The sequence below is a fragment of the Pituophis catenifer genome, unplaced genomic scaffold (genome assembly GCF_029215685.1).
Source record: "Pituophis catenifer annectens isolate HBS135680 unplaced genomic scaffold, rPitCat1.0.hap2 SCAF_16, whole genome shotgun sequence".
Classification (NCBI taxonomy): domain Eukaryota; kingdom Metazoa; phylum Chordata; class Lepidosauria; order Squamata; family Colubridae; genus Pituophis; species Pituophis catenifer.
Window position 1 is genome coordinate 21,012,564 of NW_027256896.1, and position 20,082 is coordinate 21,032,645.

Below are 20,082 nucleotides of genomic sequence, written 5' to 3' on the forward strand. Positions count from 1 at the left end.
TGGGAGCGAACCAGGATTTGCTTTAGCTGTCCGAACAGAAGGAGGCCACGGCAGCTGACAAACACCCATCTTTGCAATCTTTATTGAGACCTTAAAAAGGAAGCTTGTGAAGCCCTGGGACGGATGCCCCCTTCGCTGTGTTTGCACCAGGCCAGACGCAACCCTGCCCTTTGAATTCCTGCCTGCTGCTGTAGCTGTTTGGCATTAGGATGCCTGCCGTCGTCTGCCTTTGGCCATGCGTTCTGCAGATGGTAGCAACTGCTGCAGATGTTTGGCGGGCACCAAGTTGACACTTGGCTGGGTTTAAAGCGGGTGCCACCTCTCCTGCTTTTTACGAGTTCTTTCCGGTGTTTCTTTTCGTGGCTTGATTCCCACCCTTTCCAAAATGTGGGTGGTATCTAGGAAGGAACGGGGCCACCACAGCTGCCTGCATGGCAGAAAGTGGGCAAGAGAACTGCTTTTCAAAACCGCCTCATGAGGACTAGGAGCAAGCAGGACACCACTTCTTTGTGTGATCAAGCTTGGTGGTTTTTTTTTTTTTAAAAAAAACTGTAATTCAGTGCAAAAAGAAGAAGGAAGAACAGGCATTTCAAGCGGAAGGCAATAAAAGAGAGTTGTGCTTTTTAGTAGGTGTAAAAAAAAAACACCAAAAACAGAATTTTAGCCAGGGGTGGCTTTGAGGAGCACAGAAGCACTTGCTGACATCCTTCCTTCTCGGGGATGGAAGATGGGGGGAATCTTATGTTCGCTTTGCAGATCAAGGGCCTCCCCCGCCCCCTAAACCTCTCTGCTTCCGCTCCAAACTTAATTCAGAAATCTCTTTGCAAGCCTTTGCTAGAGACCCCCAAGCAGGGGACCCTCCTGGGTCTCAGCCTGGCCTGCACAAATTTGCTGCTCCTGAGCGGGGGTGGGGATGGGGGCTCCAGAGACCATCTGGGGGCAACAAAGGGGGGTTTGATGGGGAGGAAAACCAAGATTTCTCCTCTGTAACAATGGCTGAGAGAGCCATGGGCCCTGAATGACTCGGGGAGGAAGCCGTCAAAGGAGATTTGACTGGCATTGGGAATGGGGAAGCAGGAGGGGGGTTTTGGGGGTGGGTGGGAGGGTGGGAGAGGGCAATTCGGCTCCCCCATCTCTCTCTGAGTAACCTTTTCTCCAATCCGCGGCTCGAAGAGAAGCGCGTTGCAGTGAAGGGCGGGGATGGTCCGCCCAGCGCTGGCACAAGACTACAAAGTCCATCCTTTGGGGAACCCCCATGGGGGCCACTGCGGGTGGCAGGAGAGGTCTGAGGTTTGGCGCCTGGTGCCGCTGTTAAGCTGGCGGCTTCCGGAAAACGCTCCAGGCGTGGAAGCAGCGGGTGAAGGGAAGTGGCTCGTTGCCTTTCCGCACCAGACGAAGCTTCCGGGGCCGGCTGGCATCTTTGGATCGCATGTGCTGGATGTAGACCTGAGGAAGGAGGGAAAGCGGTTCAAGCCCCAGCAAATGAAAAATGTACCCTAAAAATATTCAAAACTTGACCTATAATAAATAACCTGTATGCTGCTTCTTGAATTCCTCAAACCATCCAAAGTTGAACCACTTCCACTTACAACACCTCATTTAGTGACCGTTCCAAGTTGCCATGGCAACTTTCATGTGATGAAAGTTCAGACGCTTGGCAACTGACTCATATTTAGGATGGTCTCAGTGTCCCTAAGTGAACGGTCGTAAGTGGAGGTCTGCCTGTGCATCTTGATGCCATTGGAGGGGAGAAGGCCAAGAGACGGGAGGTCTTTCCTCCCCCGCCAGCAAAACCCAGCTGAAGCCAAAGCAGGAGGTGAACACGGACCCTCCTTCGGTGTCCACCATGAATGGCCAGCAAGACTTCTGGGTCGTTACCTGGCAAGCTTTGAGGCTCAACTTGATCTCGACCTGGCTGGTCTGCGTCCCCACCCACATGTAGACCTGGAAAAGAAGAAGGAGAAGAAGAGGTGACTGGGCGGGGTCTTCTCCAGAGGAGACCACAGCAGACGTCGCCTTCTGGTTCCCACCACTTCGCAAACCATCCATCCACTCCAGGCCACAGCCGGCCGAAGGTCCCATCCGGTTCCTGCCCCAGACTGACCTCGCAGCCGTTGTCCAGCAACATGATGTCATCGTCAGCCAGGTCATCCTGGCAGAAATCGGAGCATTTTTCGGACACCGCGAAGTAGCCCTTCTCGTTGGAGCACCTGGTGGGCGAGGACAAAGCCAGGAAAAAGTCTTAAGAAACAGCTCAGAGCAGAAGGAAGAAGGGCCCCCCCCTCCCTCCCAGGAGGAAATCCAGTCTCCCTTTGGGACCTTCTTGGATTCTGCTACAGATTGGAGGGCTTGCTGGATGACAACGAATTTGGGAAAAAGCACAGCTCCTTCTCTGGCCTGTTGCTCTCCAGAAATTTATTTTTATTTTTATTTACTTATTAAATTTATATGCTGCCCATCTCACCAGTAAAGTGACTCTGGGCAGTTTATAAACAATAAAAGGATTAATATAAAACAAATAAAATTAAGAAAAGCTACATAAAGGGAGGGTGGGTTTTGGCTCCAGCCAAGGAATTAAGGGAGCCCTTTTGGGGAAGAAGGGATCCACCCGAGGGAACCAGCGGCCCACCTGAAAAGACGGGAGAAGTTCATGTATTCGGCATCTCCATCGTAAGGCTTCTGGGCTCCAATCCCGACCCAAAAGAAATTCTCTGGTTCTTCTCCCTCGTTGATCACCTGCAAACCAAGGAGGAAAGGAGAAGGGAGGGGAGGGGAAATGGGAAAGATTTGCTTGTGGGTTTTCCCACCCAGATTGTCTTCCCCTATGGGGTCATAGGTGGAGCTTGCTTGTTTTCTTGGAGACGTTTCATGACCCAACTAGGTAACATCAAACCCCCCCCTAACACTGATGATGTTCCCTAGGTGGGTCGTGAAATGTCTGCAAGAGAACAAGCAAGCTCAGAGAGCACCAAGGACCCTCCACGGTTTAACCCTGAGCTGCAAACATTCTCTTCAGTTTGTTCTCTTTACCTGTTTACTGTACGAGTCGTCAAACATGTGGTTCATGATATCTTCGGCCAGCTTGGCTTCATCGGGGTTGGCAGCTCGGCCGACCCAGGTGTACACGATGCCCTGGTTGTCGGAACTCTCGAAGGGAACCTGGAAGGAGAATTCTGGGAGTTGAAGTCCACAAGTCTTAAAAGTTGCAAAGGCTGGACATCCTTGGGTTAGAGGTCAGCCTTCTCCTGCCTGGCTCTCACCGGATGTGTTCAGGCGACATGAATTCGGAGGCAGCATGGCCAGAGGTGGTACGAAAGTGTTCGCATTCTGGGGGCACCGATTTTGGGGGATCGGTGCCCCAGAAAGAGGCCTTGAATTCCAACGGCCATGCTGTATTTTACAAAAGTCCATCAGATTTTTTTTTAAAAAAGGAAGCAACTGTTCAGTTTTCACCCATTGGTGGCTTAGATTACCTTTAAAATGAAGCAGAATTCAGAGTTCAGAAGGCCGGAGTCCGTATTGATCTGGATACACCTGGAGAGGAAGGTGGGGAGACCATCAGCCCCCACAGGGACAAAGGGAAAGAACCACAGGTACCTTCCCATGTCTAGGTGAGTCAATAGGTTGATTTGGGTTTGGACTGCCACGTGGCCAAAGAAAAGTGACCAACGAAATTGATTTTGTTCACAAAGAAGGAGCAGGAACGTCAAGGAAGCCAGCATTGGCCAAAGGCTAGGTGTCTCCCGAAGATAACAAATCTGGTGTTTGACTCCAGAACAAACCATCTCTGGAGGGTCTCCAGATGGTGGGAGGAGGTCAGGTTTAGCAGAGACTGGCCAACCTTCTTTTAGAAATGCTCAAATTGCATTTTAGGTGACAGCTCTCCAACTCTGGGTTCCAAGATCCAAACACTTGTGTAAACCCAGTTGGCAGATCCCAAAATGCAAGGAGAGCAGAAATGGGAGAACTTCTCCCAGGTTCCAGCAGGACCTCAATCCCCTCTGAGGCTTCGAAGGGTCTCAGCAAGTCCAGAGGTCCAAGGCCTCCACCCTGCCCACAGGGAATGGAGCTCCTCACCGGGTACAGAGCGCGCTGCCGTTGGTGCGGATGTGGTAGAGGCTGGGCTGGAGGTTGTCGTCCCTGGCTTTCCTCTTCCCCTTGTGGACGATGAATTTCCTCTTGAAGTGGGAGAGGAACTTGGGGTTCTCCTGCTGCTGCGTCATGCGCACAACCTGGGGGATTTGGGGAGGGGGCGTTCAGAAATCGCAGCCATACTTGGAATGTGGGGGCCTGGCTGTGGGGCCTTGACTGCCACTTGCAAATGGCCAAGAAGGAAGTGGGAAGAAGGAACAGGACACGCACACACAGCTCCCTTGGAGAAGCAGAAGGATCCTGAGCAGTATTGAAACCATATATATATATTATAAGAATGTTCCTTTCCAGGCCAGATTAATCAGGGAGCATTTCCCATTCTGGGGGGGAGGGGGGGATTCTGGGAGTTGAAGTCCAGCACTATTTTAGCATCCCTGCCTTCCTCTGGCCAAACATCCTGGTCAACCATGCAGAGATATGGAGGCCAGGATGATTTATTCCAGCTCAGCTCCTAGAGCAGTGGGTTTCTCAAACTTGGCGCCTTTAAGATGGGTGGACTTCAACTCCCAGAATTCCCCAAAGTGAATTCTGGGGGTTGAAGTCCACCCATCTTAAAGGAGCCAAGTTTGAAAAGACCAGCCCAGAACACTGCCGAGAGGCTGGATGCCCCCAGTTCCCCACTCTCCTTTCAGCCCCAGGGATGATCATCTGGCTCACCTCCAGCTTGCCTGGGAAAAGGTTCTCAAATTTCTTCTGGAGGCTGAAAGTGAAGGTCAGCCACCCCATGTTGGAGGCCTCACGGCCCTGCCAGAAATAAACCACGCATTGGAAGTCTTCTTCTGGCTGCTTCTCTTCTTCTTCCACCTCCTCCTCCTCGTCCTTCTCCTCTCCTTCAGCGCTCCCTTCCTCTCTCTTCTTCTTCTTCTCCTCATCTTCCTCTGTCTCCACAGGGATCCAGTACCTCTCAGGACAAAACCAAAGTCACTCAGTTACTTCTTCTCAAGCAGCCTCAGCAGAAAGAACTTTTTTCAGCACAAGGATCATGCAAAGCAGTTCTGAGGGGTGGAGACCTCAGAGAACTTCTGAGATCATCTCAAGGGAGGGATGGGGTTGGCCAGGCATCTAAGCCTTGTCCGAAGGGCCCACATGGGACCCAATAGGAAGGGAATCTCTTAAAGGTTGGGTCTCAGCGAAGAAAAGAGAACACCCATGAACAGAGGTTGAATTTCAGCCCACCAGGAATCAGGCAGGAGGGTCCCAGAGACCCCACTGGAATGGGAGAGGAGCATTTCTGAAGAAGCATCTGCTTTCAACCCCTACTCTGAGGAACACCATGCACTGCACTGATTTGGACAAAGGGAGAAGGCAGGACAGAAAGAAATCCTGGGAAACCAAGGTCATGGAGCACCTGGCAAATTGGCGAGATGACCTACCGGCAGAGAAAGACGTAGCAATCCTGAGTGTAGAAGTGGCCAAATTCCTCTTCAGGCAGCCGGGTGAACTTCTTGTTCTCCAGGACAAAGCCTTCCATGCCGTCCAGATCTTCATTCCATTCTTCCATCAGCTGCTCTGCCTGGGGGAGGGAAAGCAACCACCCGCTCAAAGACTTGAGTCACCGAGGTGGCCTTCAAGGGAGACAGAGGAAGTGCGAGAATGGAGGAATGTTTTGGGTGGGGAAATGTTCTAGGTGTCTCAAAGAGATGCTTCTTCTTTGCCAGGAGCAGATCTAGGTCATAAATGGTCCCATCATCCAATGTTTGGAGGAGTGTTTCTCAACCTTCAGCAAGTTGAAGATGGGTGGACTTCAAGTCCCAGAATTCCCCAGCCAGCTCTTCCAGCTGGTGGCTTCTGAGAGCTGAAGTTCACCCATCTTCAAGATGTCATGGCTGAGAAACATTAGTTTGGAGAATGCTTCATCTACTTCCACACAACTTCCCGTTATCTACGGGACCGCCTGCTACCACCAATAGCCTCCCATCGACCAGTACGCTCCCATAGAGAGGGGCTCCTCCGGGTGCCGTCGGCCAAACAATGTCGACTGGCGGCCCCCAGGGGGAGAGCCTTCTCTGTGGGGGCACCTACTATCTGGAACGAGCTCCCCCCCGAGATACGGAGGATTCCGGATCTGCGTACCTTCCGTCGCACGCTTAAGACGTTCCTATTCCAGCAAGCCGGCCTGACCTAAACTTCTCCGCTTTTAAATGGGAATTTTAAATTTGGTTTTAAATTATTGGGGTTTTAAATATGGTTCAGCCAAATTTATTTAATTTGTTTTATCTCTATTTTAAATTTTGTATTTCCATGTTTTATTTTTATGGCTGTTCACCGCCCTGAGTCCTTCGGGAGTAGGGCGGTATACAAATTCAATAAATACAATACAATAAATACAATACAATACAAGGGAGCCAGAGTGGTGGACCTAGCTTGGTTCTCTCCACCTTGTAGGGCCTACCTCGCTCAGAGGCATCGGGGGCTGACGGGGCAGAAACAGGGCTGTCAAATCAGCCTTGAGCTGGTCCTTCTTCTCAACATCCTTCTGCACTTTTCCTGAGAGACCATCAGGTTGATGGACGGCCTCGGCGTTGCGGGTGTAGTCCACCTTCAGAACGTCATCCCAGTTCTTGAATTTGGACTTGAAGACCTGGCAGGGACACGGATCCCCATCAGAAAATCCAGACCAAGCAGAAGAAAACTATGCTAGAAGAAGTTTTCACTTTTAAATTTGGGTGGGTGGGTGTTTAAACATTTTCCTTCCAGAACACAAAATAAAGGAAACACTCCTTAAGAACTTAAATCAGCTTTGAATCAGAAACAGTCTTACCTGTATTAAGACATTGTCTCCTAAAATTAAATTAGTAATAGCTTTAATACTTTCATTAATTGTGCCAGAGTTTGGCAGTCATTGTGACTCCTGTTACCATCAGAACACTTTAAAACACATCACATGTCTTTATTTTTAGGATTTGCTGTCATTTTCTTCAAAATGGTCTGTGGTCAGTGGTCTACAGATACAGAGTTCTGAGAATCATGAAGACCCAACAGACAAGGGACCAATCAAGTCAAGCCTTCTTCAGCTGAGGACTCACATTCCCAGAATCCTCCAGGCAGCCACATGCACTCAATATAAGCTAGTTCTCTTTTCTTGTAGGACTGTCTCTTCAGCTGAGACTTTGGTCCTCCAAAGCTTCACGTAAGGCTAGAAGAAGCCACATCACTTTGCAAATTCTGCCCCCTTACTTTCTGAACCCTCCAGCATCCCATTTGTATGTTCCCTCTCCTGGCAAGTGGGCAAATATGGTCCGACCGACCCTTAAAAGAGGGTCAGAGTCCTTTGGGAGCACCCATCGTCCCTCCTCGCCAAATTGCCCTCCTTCCAACCTGGCACTCGGTGCCCTCCAGGTTCCGGATGACCATGGCGTGCTTGGGGCGGTGAAGCATGCTGCACAGCTCCTGGCCCAGTTTGAGAGCAGCCGCCCGCACCAGGCGTGGGGACTTCCGGCCAATCCAGATGTAGACGTCTGACCAGCAGTCCAGAATGTAGACCGACTTGGTGTCCAGCAGGCTCTGGAGCTACCAAAGGAGAAGACAAAAGCAGACGGTTGAGACTCAACTGGACCACTTGAAATTTCTTTTCAGGACTCTTAGAAGGTAAGAGAGATCCAAAAATAAAAACCCCAACAGGTTCTGGACTAGGTTTAATCGGAAACCATCTAGAACTTCTACTCTGGTCCCATCAGCACCTTCCAGACATTGTTCCTACCAGCCTCATTTCGGGCAACAGGTCCACCCCTGGCCTTTTCTTGTGCTCCACAGAGAGCCTGTAGTTGATCTGGGGCAGCTCCAAGTAGCCCAGTCCCAAGCCAACCTGTGCAAGGGGAGGAAAGCAGAAGGAAGAGCATTTACCCAGAGAAGGACGCAAGCAAAGCCCACTTTGAGCCATCCTGGGTGTGATCCAAACCAACTGGTTTTCCAAACTCCTGCCTTCTCTCACCATCAACACCTATAGGCATAAATGCCCCAAAACTAACGTAAAGTCTAGAGCAGGTTGATTTTATTAGGAATATTGCAAGAAAAGAGCACGTTTCTGGACAATCCCTACAGAAATGGGTGGAGGAGGCTGGCATCAGCTCTTAAGCTGTGCGATGCCAGCCCCTCTTTCTCTCTCCTCAACTCCCTCCTGCCTCACCTTGTACAGCTTGGGTCTGGGTGGCTTGAAGTCATTTGGGACGTTGGCCTTGATCTCTTCTGCCTGCCCACCTAAGAGGTCCCAGAATTCCGGGGTCTCCTCGGTCTGAGTCAGCAGCAGGATTTCCGCCTTGCCTTTCCGCTCGTTCTTGTTGATCTTCTCAGCAAAGAGCCTGAGAGAAGAGATGAATCCAGAACCAGCAGAATGAAAGAGAACCTGGATCTCCATAAAGCTCCCTGCTTCCATCTGTAGACCCAACTTTTGTGCTCAACGTTAGCAGCCTTCAAAGTTCTACTTTTGGTACGGTGGCTTCTACACAGCCAAGTCTCTTTGATTTGAGAAGGAGACATTCTGGCTGGAATACCAGACCTCCCACAAAACCCCTCTCTGTGATGGTCTGTTGTCCAGATTCCCAGGAGGGAAGGAGCGAATTCCAGAGGAGCAAGAGACAAAGCAGCTTAGAGAGCTTGTGTGTGAGAAAGTGGGTGAAGACAGCTCCTCCTTAATGGTGCCCAGAGTCTTTTCTGTTTTACGGTCCAAGTAGTTGGCTTTAGTTTGGCAAGATTTTTATCTACAGGTGAGGGACAATAAAGAAATATGCTTGAAAAATCTTAACATGTCTTTTTTGATTTTTGGAGCCTGACATCACCACAAAGGTTCCCCTTGAGTCCATTTTTGGGGGTGCTGGCAATAATAGCAAGGTAAGATAGTGACATAGCAGAACTCCTCCGGATGTTTCAGAGACAGCTGTGCCACACCCTTCTTTTGGCACTCACCTGGCTTTGGTGGTACCATTGAGAGTAGCCTGGCTGCCCCTCCAGATGTAGATCTCAAGGCCGTGATCCAACATGAAGACAAAACTAGATGGGAAGAAAGAGAAGGGAGAGGGCAGAAATGTGTTTTTTAAAATAGCCAGCAGTATTTTCCCAGCCACCCCACCGCAGATTGTGCTCAAGGCTTCAAAAGGCGGCTCTCTTGCGTATTTACCGAGGATCTAAAGCGGTCGCTTTCAGAGGAACCGGTTCCAATTTGATATTCTTCTTTCCATAAACACGGTAAAGCCTGCATTGAGATGGCAGAAACAACAGCTTCATCATATCCACTTGGGAGGAGGAGGTGGGGGGGGGGGCAGAGAAAACAAGAAACGAATGTCGTGCAATTGATAATCAATCACTGTCTCTCTCTCTCTCCTAAGACATTTGAAAAACAAGAGGCTGAAATAATTACTGCGGCCTCCTCAAATTATGGATTGGGGTTTGCAAGCCGTCATCACAGAATTGTCAAGCTAGAGAAGACCATAACTTGGAAGATTTGCAAGCTGGCTAGTCAGGATAGCAGGTGGGTCCCCCCCAAAGAGAGCCACCAGTTTTGACCCCAACCCAAAGACCTCCGCTATCTCCTGAAACTCCACCAGGTAATCCTAACTCTTGGGGGTTGCAGGTAGAGGAAGAGCAGGAAAGTCTAATGTGCCTGGGAAACCGTTATTTTTCAATCGAGAGATTCAGACGTTCTCCACCTCCCAAATTTAACCACCGGCTGGTTTCTTCCTGAGCACCTGGAGCAAAACCTGAATTGTGTGGATGCTTCAGGTTTACCTGGTGATATAATGGATGTCTTCCACCGTGAAGAAGCCGCTGGCTGTGCCCCCTTCGATGTAGGAGATCTCGTGATCAAACACCTTGTGTCCAAAAGTGGGATTTTCAAAAGCGGAAAGACAGAATTAAATTAAAGCCAACCTGCAACCCTCGTGGATTAGACATGCAAGCCAGCTTGTAACCCTCTTCTCCTGACCACAGCACAGAAAACTTATTTTCATGTGAAGTCGTTTTGCTCTGGCTTTATCCTCTTTGGGCCGTTCCCTGCAGTTCTGAAGGCCTGGGTCTTTGCAAAGGTCTCTGGAACGGAAGCCCCCCCCCCCCCTCCCGAGAAAGGTGGGTACCTGGCAGAATTCATCGCTCTCGTCCCCCATCTCTTCTCGAATACTCCGGCTCTCGGCCCCCAGGAAGTTCCGCAGGTTGACGGCGTGGATGGCTGAACAAGCCTTCTTATCCAGGGAGGATTTCTGGCCGATCCAGTAATAGATCTCCCAGTTCAAGGATCCACTGTCATCCAGGAAGGTCTGGAGAAGAGCAATGAGGAGTTGGAGAGGGATAACGGTCCGTCTCGGTTCTCTCTCTACATCTGCAACAGTATTTCTGTTCTTCCTGAACAGGTAGTCCTCGACTTAGGACCATAATGGAGCCTGCCCATCACAGATGGTCATCAAACATGACCAAGCCAATTTTACGATCCTTTTTTTTTTGGTGGTTATTGCAACCTGGTTGCTTAGTATTCAAAGTTCAGTCACATGATCATCCGAAGTTTGAATCTGGGTCATACATAACCTAAGGTAGGTCTGTCGTAACTTCGAGCAATTGTTAAGCAAACGGTCACAAGTTGGGGACTACTGCATATCTCTATTTCCAATTCTAGAAAAAGTTTCCCATGAGGATTCACCGTTGTGCGATGTGCTCCCCACAACCTTGAATGGCCATGGCTAGATGTAGGCGGTAGACTAGATATCTTGCCCAACGTCTGTAAAGTGGTTGAAGGACATTGCCATAAACCAGTCTCAGACAGGGAAGTTAGGACTGGGGATAGGTCATAGTAACACACACACTAACACACACACACACACACACCCTGGCAATTCCCACCTTCAGCACAATGTAGCAATCGGCTTCATAGAACTTCCCGTGGAAAGCCTCGTCCACCATGACGGGCACGAAATTCTCGATCTGCCAGACGGTGATCCCTGGCAGCTGGCCCACGTGTTCTGTGAAGAACTCCGAATAGTTGAGCTGGGGTTTCTCCAAACTCTTGTCCCAGCGGCGAGTCTTCAGATCCGTGTATTTTAGGTCCCCGTTCTCCTAAAGGTGAAAAGAGGAAGGGGAGGGTTTTTTTCCCTTTAGCCCCCATTACAGCTTGTCCGTTTCCTCCGCAGCCATAGGCGGTCACCTGGAGAGGAAGCCAACCTTGCGGCCATCACCCTACCTCCTGCTTCTTATTCTTCTCCTGGGCCACATCTGACATGCCTTTCAACACCTGCTTGGCTTGATCATCTTGGGCTGAATCTTTGCGTCTTCGCAAGCGCATTTTCCGGGCCAGGGGGTCCCTTGGGCTGCTCCCTGGGGACCAAAGGAAGGAGGGGGAAGAGTTTTAGAAAGCAAGAGATGAAGAGGAGAACGTTGGATGGAGAAGCTTTAGAAGTAACAAGACCGGGAAGATGGTCCTAAGAGGACATGATTCAGGGAGAGAGGTGTCCGATGTGCTTCTAGTTTACAAGGCAGCTGGAAGTTCTTGAGATGATGAGGCTGAAGGCAATAGTTTGACCTTCTATTGTGGCTGTTTGCTGGGGAAGGCTAGAAAATAACACACTTACACCCAAAGGGGGTCCTAAGCTCACCTCCAGCTGCCGCTGCCACCGTGGCAGGAGATGCCCCAGCCAGCCGCAACTGATTCTGCAGGGAGAAGTCAATGTTGTACCACTCTGAAGTTCGGTCTACAGGCTTTGGGGGCATCACCAAGTTTGGGTTCTCCCGGACATCCAAGATCTGCAAGAGAGAAGAGGACCTCAGTCAGGATCAGAGAAGACAAGAGATTCTTCAGGGACAAGACTCAGGCTGGGATGTGAGAATTGTAAGTTCTCAACCGCAACCCATGTTTGCTCGCTGCCCCTGAGCCCTCAGCTGCGGTCTAGAACACAAATTGGAGACTTTCTCAAAACTAAGAAGTTTTTAGTTTACAGCTAGTCCTTAGCCCTCAACTATTGTCCCAAAGGTGCTTTTTCAAGAGGCAACTGGACTTTCTGGTTTTTCTTTGAAGACGTTTCGCTTCTCAATCAAGAAACGTCTTCAGCTCTGAAGAAGCAGCTTCTTGGTTGAGAAGCGAAATGCCTTCAAAGAAAAACCAGAAAGTCCAGTTGCCTCTTGAAAAAGCACCTTTGGGACAACCATGACCTGGAGGACAGAGAATCTCCATAGACCTCAACTGTTGTCCAAGGAGGAGCCCCTTCCTTTTTGCAGGATGTCCCATCCGTCTTCCCCTCTTTGCAGGATTCCTCTGCCCCTCCCAAAACTCTCACCTCGACGTCCGTCAGAAAATGCACTGCTTCCGGCAAGGTCACCAGGCGATTCTTGTTCAAAACCAGCTTCCTGAGTTTCACACATCTGTGGAAAGAGGAGGGTCAGAGGGCAGGGCCCAGTTGAAGTCCAGTTTGTCCAGAGAGCGATGACCGGGCTACTTGGTGGGGGAGCGAAGCACGACCTACCTGCAAAGGCTTTCGGGAATGAGCTCCAGGTTGTTATTGGCTGCCATAAATTCCTCCAGGTTGGCCAGCTTTCCGATGCCAGAGGGGATGCCATCAAAGTCCAGCTTGTTGGAATTCAAGTAGAGCTTCTTTAGTTTGGTGAGTTTGCAGATAGCAGACTGGAGGGAGGGAAGAAGGGATGAAAAATTAATTTCAGGAAGGAAAAGAAATCCCCACTTGGGAAGCTCATTTGGAAGCTGATTTTCCAATTCCAAACTTTATCCAAATACACCCTTTGGAGCACAAAACATCAGAATGGTTTTCATAAACAGAACAAAAGGGTCCCTAAATCGCAGTGCAGAGGGAGAAAATATTGATTTATTGTTCTACATACTTAATATTTCTCAGACCTGGCAGCTTTTAAGACCTTTGGACTTGAACTCCCAGGATGCTGGTTGGGAATTCTGGGAGCTGAAGTCCACACATCTTCAAGGTATAAAGGATCAGAAACCCTGGCCTGTATCCTTATCCCTGTTATCCTTATCCCAGTTCCTGAATATCTCTGCTTTTTCTTGCTTGTAAAAACAATGCATCCATCATACCCATCTTCCCCATCTAAGAAAGATCCGGGTCATAAATTCCTCTTTTCAGGTAGATTGTAACTTCAAATGGTTCCTAAGTGATTGGTCATAAGTTAAGGACTATCTATACGCTTTCCTCTTAATCAAATATGATGGTTTAATAAAACCATCATTGGCTCCTGCTCCAGTTGCTGGTCTGTCCTTAGCCAGACTTCAGGAGCCCAGAGAGCATGGTGGTCTCCAGGAAGGGGCACCCACCGGTAGGGAAGTGAGCTGGTTCCTTGACAGGTTGAGGGTCTCCAGTTGCGTCCACTGGTCGATGCAAAGAGACAGCTCCGAAATCTGGTTGGTGCTCAGGTTCAGGCGCCGCAGGTTGGACAGAGTATAGAGACATTCTGGAATGCGGCTGAGATCGTTGCAAGAGAGGTCCACATCTGTGCAGGGCGAGGAGAGAAAGGCCAAGTTGCACAAGGGAGGGGGTTCACTGGAGGGGGGAGGAGAGGGAAGGGGGCCAGGTGGTCATCCATGTCTGCAAGTTCTGGGGTCCGCAGTGCCACGATTTGTGTTGCAGTAACTTCCCCCCAATTTCAAGGGCGCTTATTTCTATGATAAGTAAACATGCGCCATCCTCCAAGGCAATTCTCCCAGCGCATTGGAAGTACAATTCCCACAATGGTTCACCCACAGCTGGAGGTTGCAGGACTTGAGGTCTGAGGCCTTTGGAGGAGGCCAAGGCGGGGGTGGGGTGGGGGAAGGCTGGGCTAACAGGGTCTTTACAGGTCCCTGGTGGGAGGTGGGATGAATGCAACTGGTACCTGCCAGGTTGGTCAGGCCGTCTAAGCTCGTTGGCAGGTTGCTCTGGGTCCTCTGTGTGTTCCGGAGGTGGAGCGTCTGCAGAGCTGTCATGGCGGGGAGTTGCCTTCAGGTGGGAGAGCCAGGTGGGGTGGGGTGGGGGAGAAGGAGAGGGAAGAGGGCTTAGCTAGGACCACCGGGTGCAGGAAAGCAAGGCGGGATTCTGCCCTGATTTGGCCTTCATCAACTTGCCTGCCTGTCCTCGACCCTTTGCCCCTGCACCCAGGTCTCTCCCGAACCCCAGGGACTAGCGCCTTTAAATTGAGTAAAGGAGACTTCCCTTTAGGCCGACGTCTCGGGCTTGGAAACGGGACCCTTCCCTTGCAAACTCCCAGAGGAACAAGGATGGGGGTCCCTTTGCAGAAGTCCCCCTCCCTCCCTCCCTCCCCTTTTACCTGAGCTGGGCGTGCATCAGAGGGTTATTATTCAGAAGCAGAGTCTGCAAGTGCACCAGGCGCCTCATTTGGGGGGGCAGGCTCTCCAGCTTGTTGTCACTCAAATCCAGGTAAAGCAGGTCGGTCAGGTTGATGAAGAGCTGGTTGGGGATACTATCTATGCTGCGGGGGCAAAGCGGGAGGTGGGGCGGGAGAGAGAAGAGGGACACACCTTGTGTACACTGCACAGGTAGGCCCTGCCCGGTGCCAGCACCTCGCCCTGCTCGCCAAAGACACTTCAGCAGCCAGAGGTTCACACACCCATTTTGTTCTGCAAGGAGCCATTAGCCTCTCTCCTCCCCAAACACCCTGGGGTGTCTCCCTCCGCAGCGGGCTGGACCCCACCCACAGCCTAGAAGCTACCGCCTGCTTCTCCGAGGCGATGCCGAAGGGTTCCCGGCTGAAGCTGCCATTTGCTCGCTGCTTGTTTGGCTTGGCAGAGAGTCAGACTGGCAGAATCTGCCAAGAAAACTTTTCATCTCCCCTCTGCATTCTGTTTTGGGCAACTGATCATTATGGTTTGCTCTGGTTTAAGCTAGGATTTGGGCCGAGAAAGGAAAGGAACAGAGAGGGCGTCCTCACACACCAGCACACAATTTTCTGCTTCTGCAAGTTTAGTTTAGTTTATTTGATTTGTATACCGCCCTATTCCCGAAGGACTCAGGGCGGTGAACAGCCACAAGATAAAAACACATAAATACAAAATTTAAAAAAATTAAAATGCAGAAGGAGAAGAATCATAGCCAAGCGAAGGGCAGTTCCAAATATCTCAGTTTTACTGGCAGCCACTCACGAGCAAGAGAGCAGAAAAAGACTTGAGACTGAAGCTTTAAACCCTTCTCTCCAGTTGCCTCTTCCTGCCCCACGTACAGGGGGTCCTTGACTTAACAACCGTAATTTGTGAAGCCCTGAATTTGGGTTACGAGTTGTTGCGGTTGCAGGTCAAGGCATCCAGTGACTGGGCCCGATATTTTGGCCTTGTCGGCAGCCGTTGTTAGGCAAATGCTGTGGTTGTTAAGCAAACACCCTGACACTAAGCGAAGCCATTTTATTCAGTGGGCATTGTTTGTGGGAAACCAAAAATAAATCTGAATATTGGCAAAAAACCAGCGGAAAATTGCAGTCCTGGGACCACAGTATCTGTAAAGGTGAGTCAGCTACCAAATGCCCAAAATCATGTGATCATGGGGTATGTGTGGCTGTCATAACTTTGAAATTATAAGCAGCTTTTTGGGGGGGTCTGTCATAACTTCATACTGCTGCTAAGCAATCGATCACAAGTCGAGGACTATCTGTGTTACCTATTATGTTTGAGGTTGAGCACAAGGATATTCTTGGCGTTCTCAAGCTCCCGTGGACACTCGGTCAGCTGGTTGTAGCTCAGGTCCTACGGAAACAGAAACCCAGGAAGGGCACATCAGAGGCCACTGAAGCATCGTGTGGCTGCCAAACAGGCCACGTTTCTCAGAGAACCCAAAGGAAAGAGCACAAATAACTGGTGCACCTGAATTTAGAGAAATTTTCTCAAACTTGGTCACTGTAAAATACGTGGACTTCAGCCCCCAGAATCCCCCAGCCAGTCACCAGCCAGGGCTGCCACCTACCAAGACCGAGAGGTCGTCCAGCTGGAAGATTTCATAAGGAATCCCGGAATTTTTCAGCGCATTGGCCCGAGCGACGATGGCCTGGGGAGCAGGAGGAGAGAGAACAGGGGGTCAGACCCACCTGGGGCCATGCAGAGGGGCTACGGGGGAGCTCTTGGGTGCAGAGGACTTACCCGCAGGCAAGGGAGGCTGGAGAATTCTCCATGGAGGGTGGTCAGGTTGTTGTGGCTGACGGAGAGGTGTTCCTATTGGGAAAGAGAAGCAGAAAGGGCCTTGGGTCTGGGGGCTGCGGGTGAGGTTAAGGAGGGTTGGCGGGCACCCTCCCCACTGATTAGCTTCACAGGGATTGTTCACTGTGGACAAAGTATCTGGGTTATTGAGGCCAAATCTAACTGAGGAGGACATGGCTTGGGGTGGGACATAAACTGGCCCATGAAGAGAGCAGGAGGAAGTGGGGGGGAGATCTTTGGAGGGAAATCCTGCCCTCCCCTCCCCAAATCCTCCATCCACTCTCTCTCTCTCTCACTAGTCCTTAAGCCTGAAGGATCCCAAGCCCCCCCTGTTTGGGCACCTGGGTTTAGGCTTAAAAAGAGAAATACGGAAAGGTATACAGGGGTAGGTGGGAGGACGTCGTAATAACTCTTCCTTGCAAAAATTCAATTTTAACAATTAAGGGGGATTTTAAAAAAGCCCCTTCTGTGGCCCCATGTTTTTCCCCCTTTCCCCAGTTTCTTATCCTCCAAAATAACCCCCAGGGAGGCTGCAAAAGGAAACGCTGATCTCTCACCAGCTTGTGGAGGGCCGAGAGCTCCTCCGGCAAGTAGCAGAGGCCCGTCCGGTTCAGCTTTAGCCATCGCAGGCTGCTCATGGACTTCACATGCTCCGGGAAGAAACCGCCCTGTCGCAGGGAGAGACATCGGGGAGGGGGTCAGATCTGATAAACCAGCTGGAAGCCGTTCTGGCAAGTGATCAGGGGGATGTTGTGACAGTCTTAAGTGCGAGGAGCAGGGGTAAGTCACTTTTTTCAGCACCATCATAACTTTGAGTGGTTGTTTAACAAATAGTCATAAGATGAGGATCTATTTTATTCTATTGTTTCTAGTCTATTCATTTTGATATTCTATTCTACTCTACTCTACTCTACTCTACTCTACTCTACTCTACTCTACTCTACTCTACTCTACCCTACCCTACCCTACCCTACCCTACCCTACCCTATCCTATTTTCTATTCTATACTCCAGGGGTCCCCAATCTTGGCAACTTTTAAGATTTGTGGACTTGCAACTCCCAGAATTCCTCAGCCAGCTTTGCACAAGTCTTAAAGTTGCCAAGATTGGAGACCCCTGCTATATTTTATTCTCTTAATTCTTATTCCTATTCCTATTCCTCTCCTTCGAACAGGTCCTTGATGAAAGAGGTCTTTGCAACTCATCTCTTCCATGTCCATAAAATATAGGATCGCTCCACGACTTTGCGCAGATCCTCCTCTCCCCTAAGAACCGGTCACTGAACGTGCATTGAGAGGAGGAGGGAAGCATCATTTCAAGCAACCGTTTCTGTCTCAAGAAACTGACAGTCTGAAACGTTATGAAGTTTGATCCGTCATCCAGGCAAGGCAAGACACTCGGAACGAGCCAGAGAGATCGGGTGTCCAAAGGCTGGCTCCTCTCCCCCTCCCTGAGTGACGTCACTATTTATAAGCGGGGTCGCACGTCACTTCAGAAGTATTCCTGACCTCGGTTACATCTCAAGGCCAACATGCCACCCCACCCTCCCCACTCCCAAATGTGGCTCACTGCTAATTATAATTCTAATGTCAGCCCCGTAAAACTCTGCAAGAGGAAATGAGTTGGGTGACGGAGAAACAAGATACATGGAAACTTTTAGGAAGATGGAAAGGAAGCCAGGGAGGTTTAACTGTAGGAAACAGGAGGAACTTTTAGTAAATAAATTGTGCAAGATTTCATAATATTTTCTGGTTAAGTGGCAACAAGTCAGCGTGACGAGATATCTTCCATTGGGAATTGGGGATTGGGGCTATGCATTTAATGAACGATTCTTATAATTATGAAAACATGAGTTTTTCATTCTATGCAACCTTTCCCTGACCACCCCAACAATTGGTGGATATTATCGTTTGTGAATTTTGTGGAACAATGTGTGAATATTTGCTTTCTTTAGAAAAAGCGATCATCTATTCATTCCCCCACCCTCCCCAAACGAAGGTGCTTCTGAACTGTCCCAGGTCAGACTCTGCAAAGACGGGATGGCCCAGCCCCCTCCCTCTCTCCCCCGAGGCCAGGAAACATTTGCAGCACTGAGTCACAGAAGGAGCCAAAGACCAGCTCTTAAAACCACCCAGAGTTGCCCGGAAATACAGCCTGACTTCACAGGACCTGAATGAATCAATCCTTTTCCTGTATAACCAAAAATTAGGAACAATTGGTGGTGGGGAAACCTGGTCACCCCCTTCCCCCATAGAAAAGGCCTTTCTCTAGCTGACCTTCTGAAAAAGGAAGTGAAGCCTCCAAGGCCAGGAGCAGTGTACCATACAGTGCCAATTAGGTGCCGGACGATGCAGGCAGCCACCCTCCCATCCGATGCTGGGGATTTGGGGAGGCCTTGGGTTAATTCAGAGGGTGGCCTTCAGGGCAGGAGCCAAGTCCACCTCTGGGAAAGCGTGGCTGAGGTTGAGAAACCCCCCCGGGGGGGGGGGTTAGACCGGAAATGCCACTTGCCTCTTTCTCCAGGAGGTTTTCCTTTCATTTATTTAAATCCCGGGGCAGGCAGGCAGGCAGGCTGGAGAAGCCGAGGGGAAAGAGGGGGGAGCTGGACGGAGGCAAACTTTGATTGGACTTTCCAAATTGCCTGCATTTTTTCCCCAAACGGCCGCCGGGCTTTTCCCTGACCCGGGACGGGAGGGGCTGGGGGTCTCCGCCCCCTTTCGGAACCTTGGGGCGGGGGGATCCCTGGAGCCCCCTCCCCAGCCCGCCGCTCCTTGCGAGCCCCCCAAAGCCCCCGACCACGTTCCCCGGAGGCTTCAAGCGCTGGGAGAAGCGGGGCCGGGGCAGGAGGGGAGGGGGCTTGGCTCCACGCGGCTGCCCGGCTCCATCCAGCCCAGCGCGGCCGGCCGGGGCTCCGCGAAGGGGCTGAACGCCCCCTGCCCGCCCGCCTTCCCGGGGCCCCGCTCACCTTGAAGTCGTTCCCGCTGAGATCGACGCCGCGGATGAAGGGCAGCACCCCGGTGGAGGCCATGGGCGGCGGCGGCGGAAGGCAGCGGGGAAGCGCGGCCGGGGAGGCGGCGGCGGCGGCTCTTTCCGCGGACGGAGGGGGGCGGGGGGAAGGGCAGACGGGGCGGGGCCTCGCGCGGACACGCCCCCTCGTTAACCCCTTCCTCCCTCCTTCCCTCTCCCGGGCAGCCTTCGGCGTTAGTCCTCGACTTACGACCTTCCCCCCCCCCACCCCACACACACACCGCCTTTCCGCTGCTAAGCCAGAGGTTTCAGGAAGAGGGGGAGTTTTCTCCCGTTTTATGACCTTGTCCTCGTTGTTAAGTGAATTGCTGCAGGTCGTTAGGTGAGTAGCAGGGTGGTTAAGCGAATCTGGCTTAACCCATTGAGTTGGATTGTGGCCAAAGGGGATCACGTGACATTACACCCCCCCCTCCCCCGGACGCTGCGACCGTCATAAATGCGAGGCCGTTGCCTAGCGTCTGGATTTGGATCGCCTGACCATGGGGATGCTGCAATGGTCATTCTTAAGTATGAAAAACGGCCATAGGTTACTTTTTCAGGGCCGATGTAAGTTCGACCGGTCACTAAACGAGCTGTTGTAAGTCGAGGACTACCTGTAGGACTTTTCAATAATTAAATGCATGCTTAAAAAAAAAGAGATTAAACAAAGAAGATTTTCTGGTACGCTTCTCTGGCCGGACTCGGGGAGAGAGGAGCCTCCTCGCTCAGCATCGTCTACCTGCGCACCTGCCCGAAGAATGAGCGCGCGGTCCCTTTAAGGCGGCGCAGTTCCGGGGAAGCGGAAGCTGC

The 20,082-nt window shown here is 50.9% G+C and overlaps 1 protein-coding gene across 1 annotated transcript; it reads right to left on the minus strand.

Annotated features, from left to right (window-relative positions):
* Positions 1-55: 55 nt before the first annotated feature.
* FLII (FLII actin remodeling protein) lies at positions 56-19,350 on the minus strand. Its single transcript, XM_070955374.1, has 30 exons — positions 19,232-19,350; positions 16,825-16,935; positions 16,211-16,282; positions 16,038-16,118; positions 15,735-15,820; positions 14,395-14,556; positions 13,963-14,066; positions 13,406-13,581; positions 12,588-12,745; positions 12,402-12,486; positions 11,724-11,871; positions 11,312-11,445; positions 10,975-11,187; positions 10,218-10,397; positions 9,874-9,956; positions 9,266-9,340; positions 9,055-9,138; positions 8,279-8,450; positions 7,853-7,957; positions 7,471-7,662; positions 6,545-6,733; positions 5,526-5,665; positions 4,810-5,053; positions 4,078-4,232; positions 3,474-3,534; positions 3,031-3,159; positions 2,630-2,736; positions 2,105-2,210; positions 1,879-1,944; positions 56-1,446 (listed from the first exon to the last, which is right to left on the minus strand). Exons 1-30 carry the CDS (start codon positions 19,292-19,294, stop codon positions 1,312-1,314), a joined length of 3,816 nt encoding a protein of 1,271 aa, XP_070811475.1. The 5' UTR covers positions 19,295-19,350; the 3' UTR covers positions 56-1,311.
* Between the last annotated feature and the right edge of the window lie 732 nt (positions 19,351-20,082).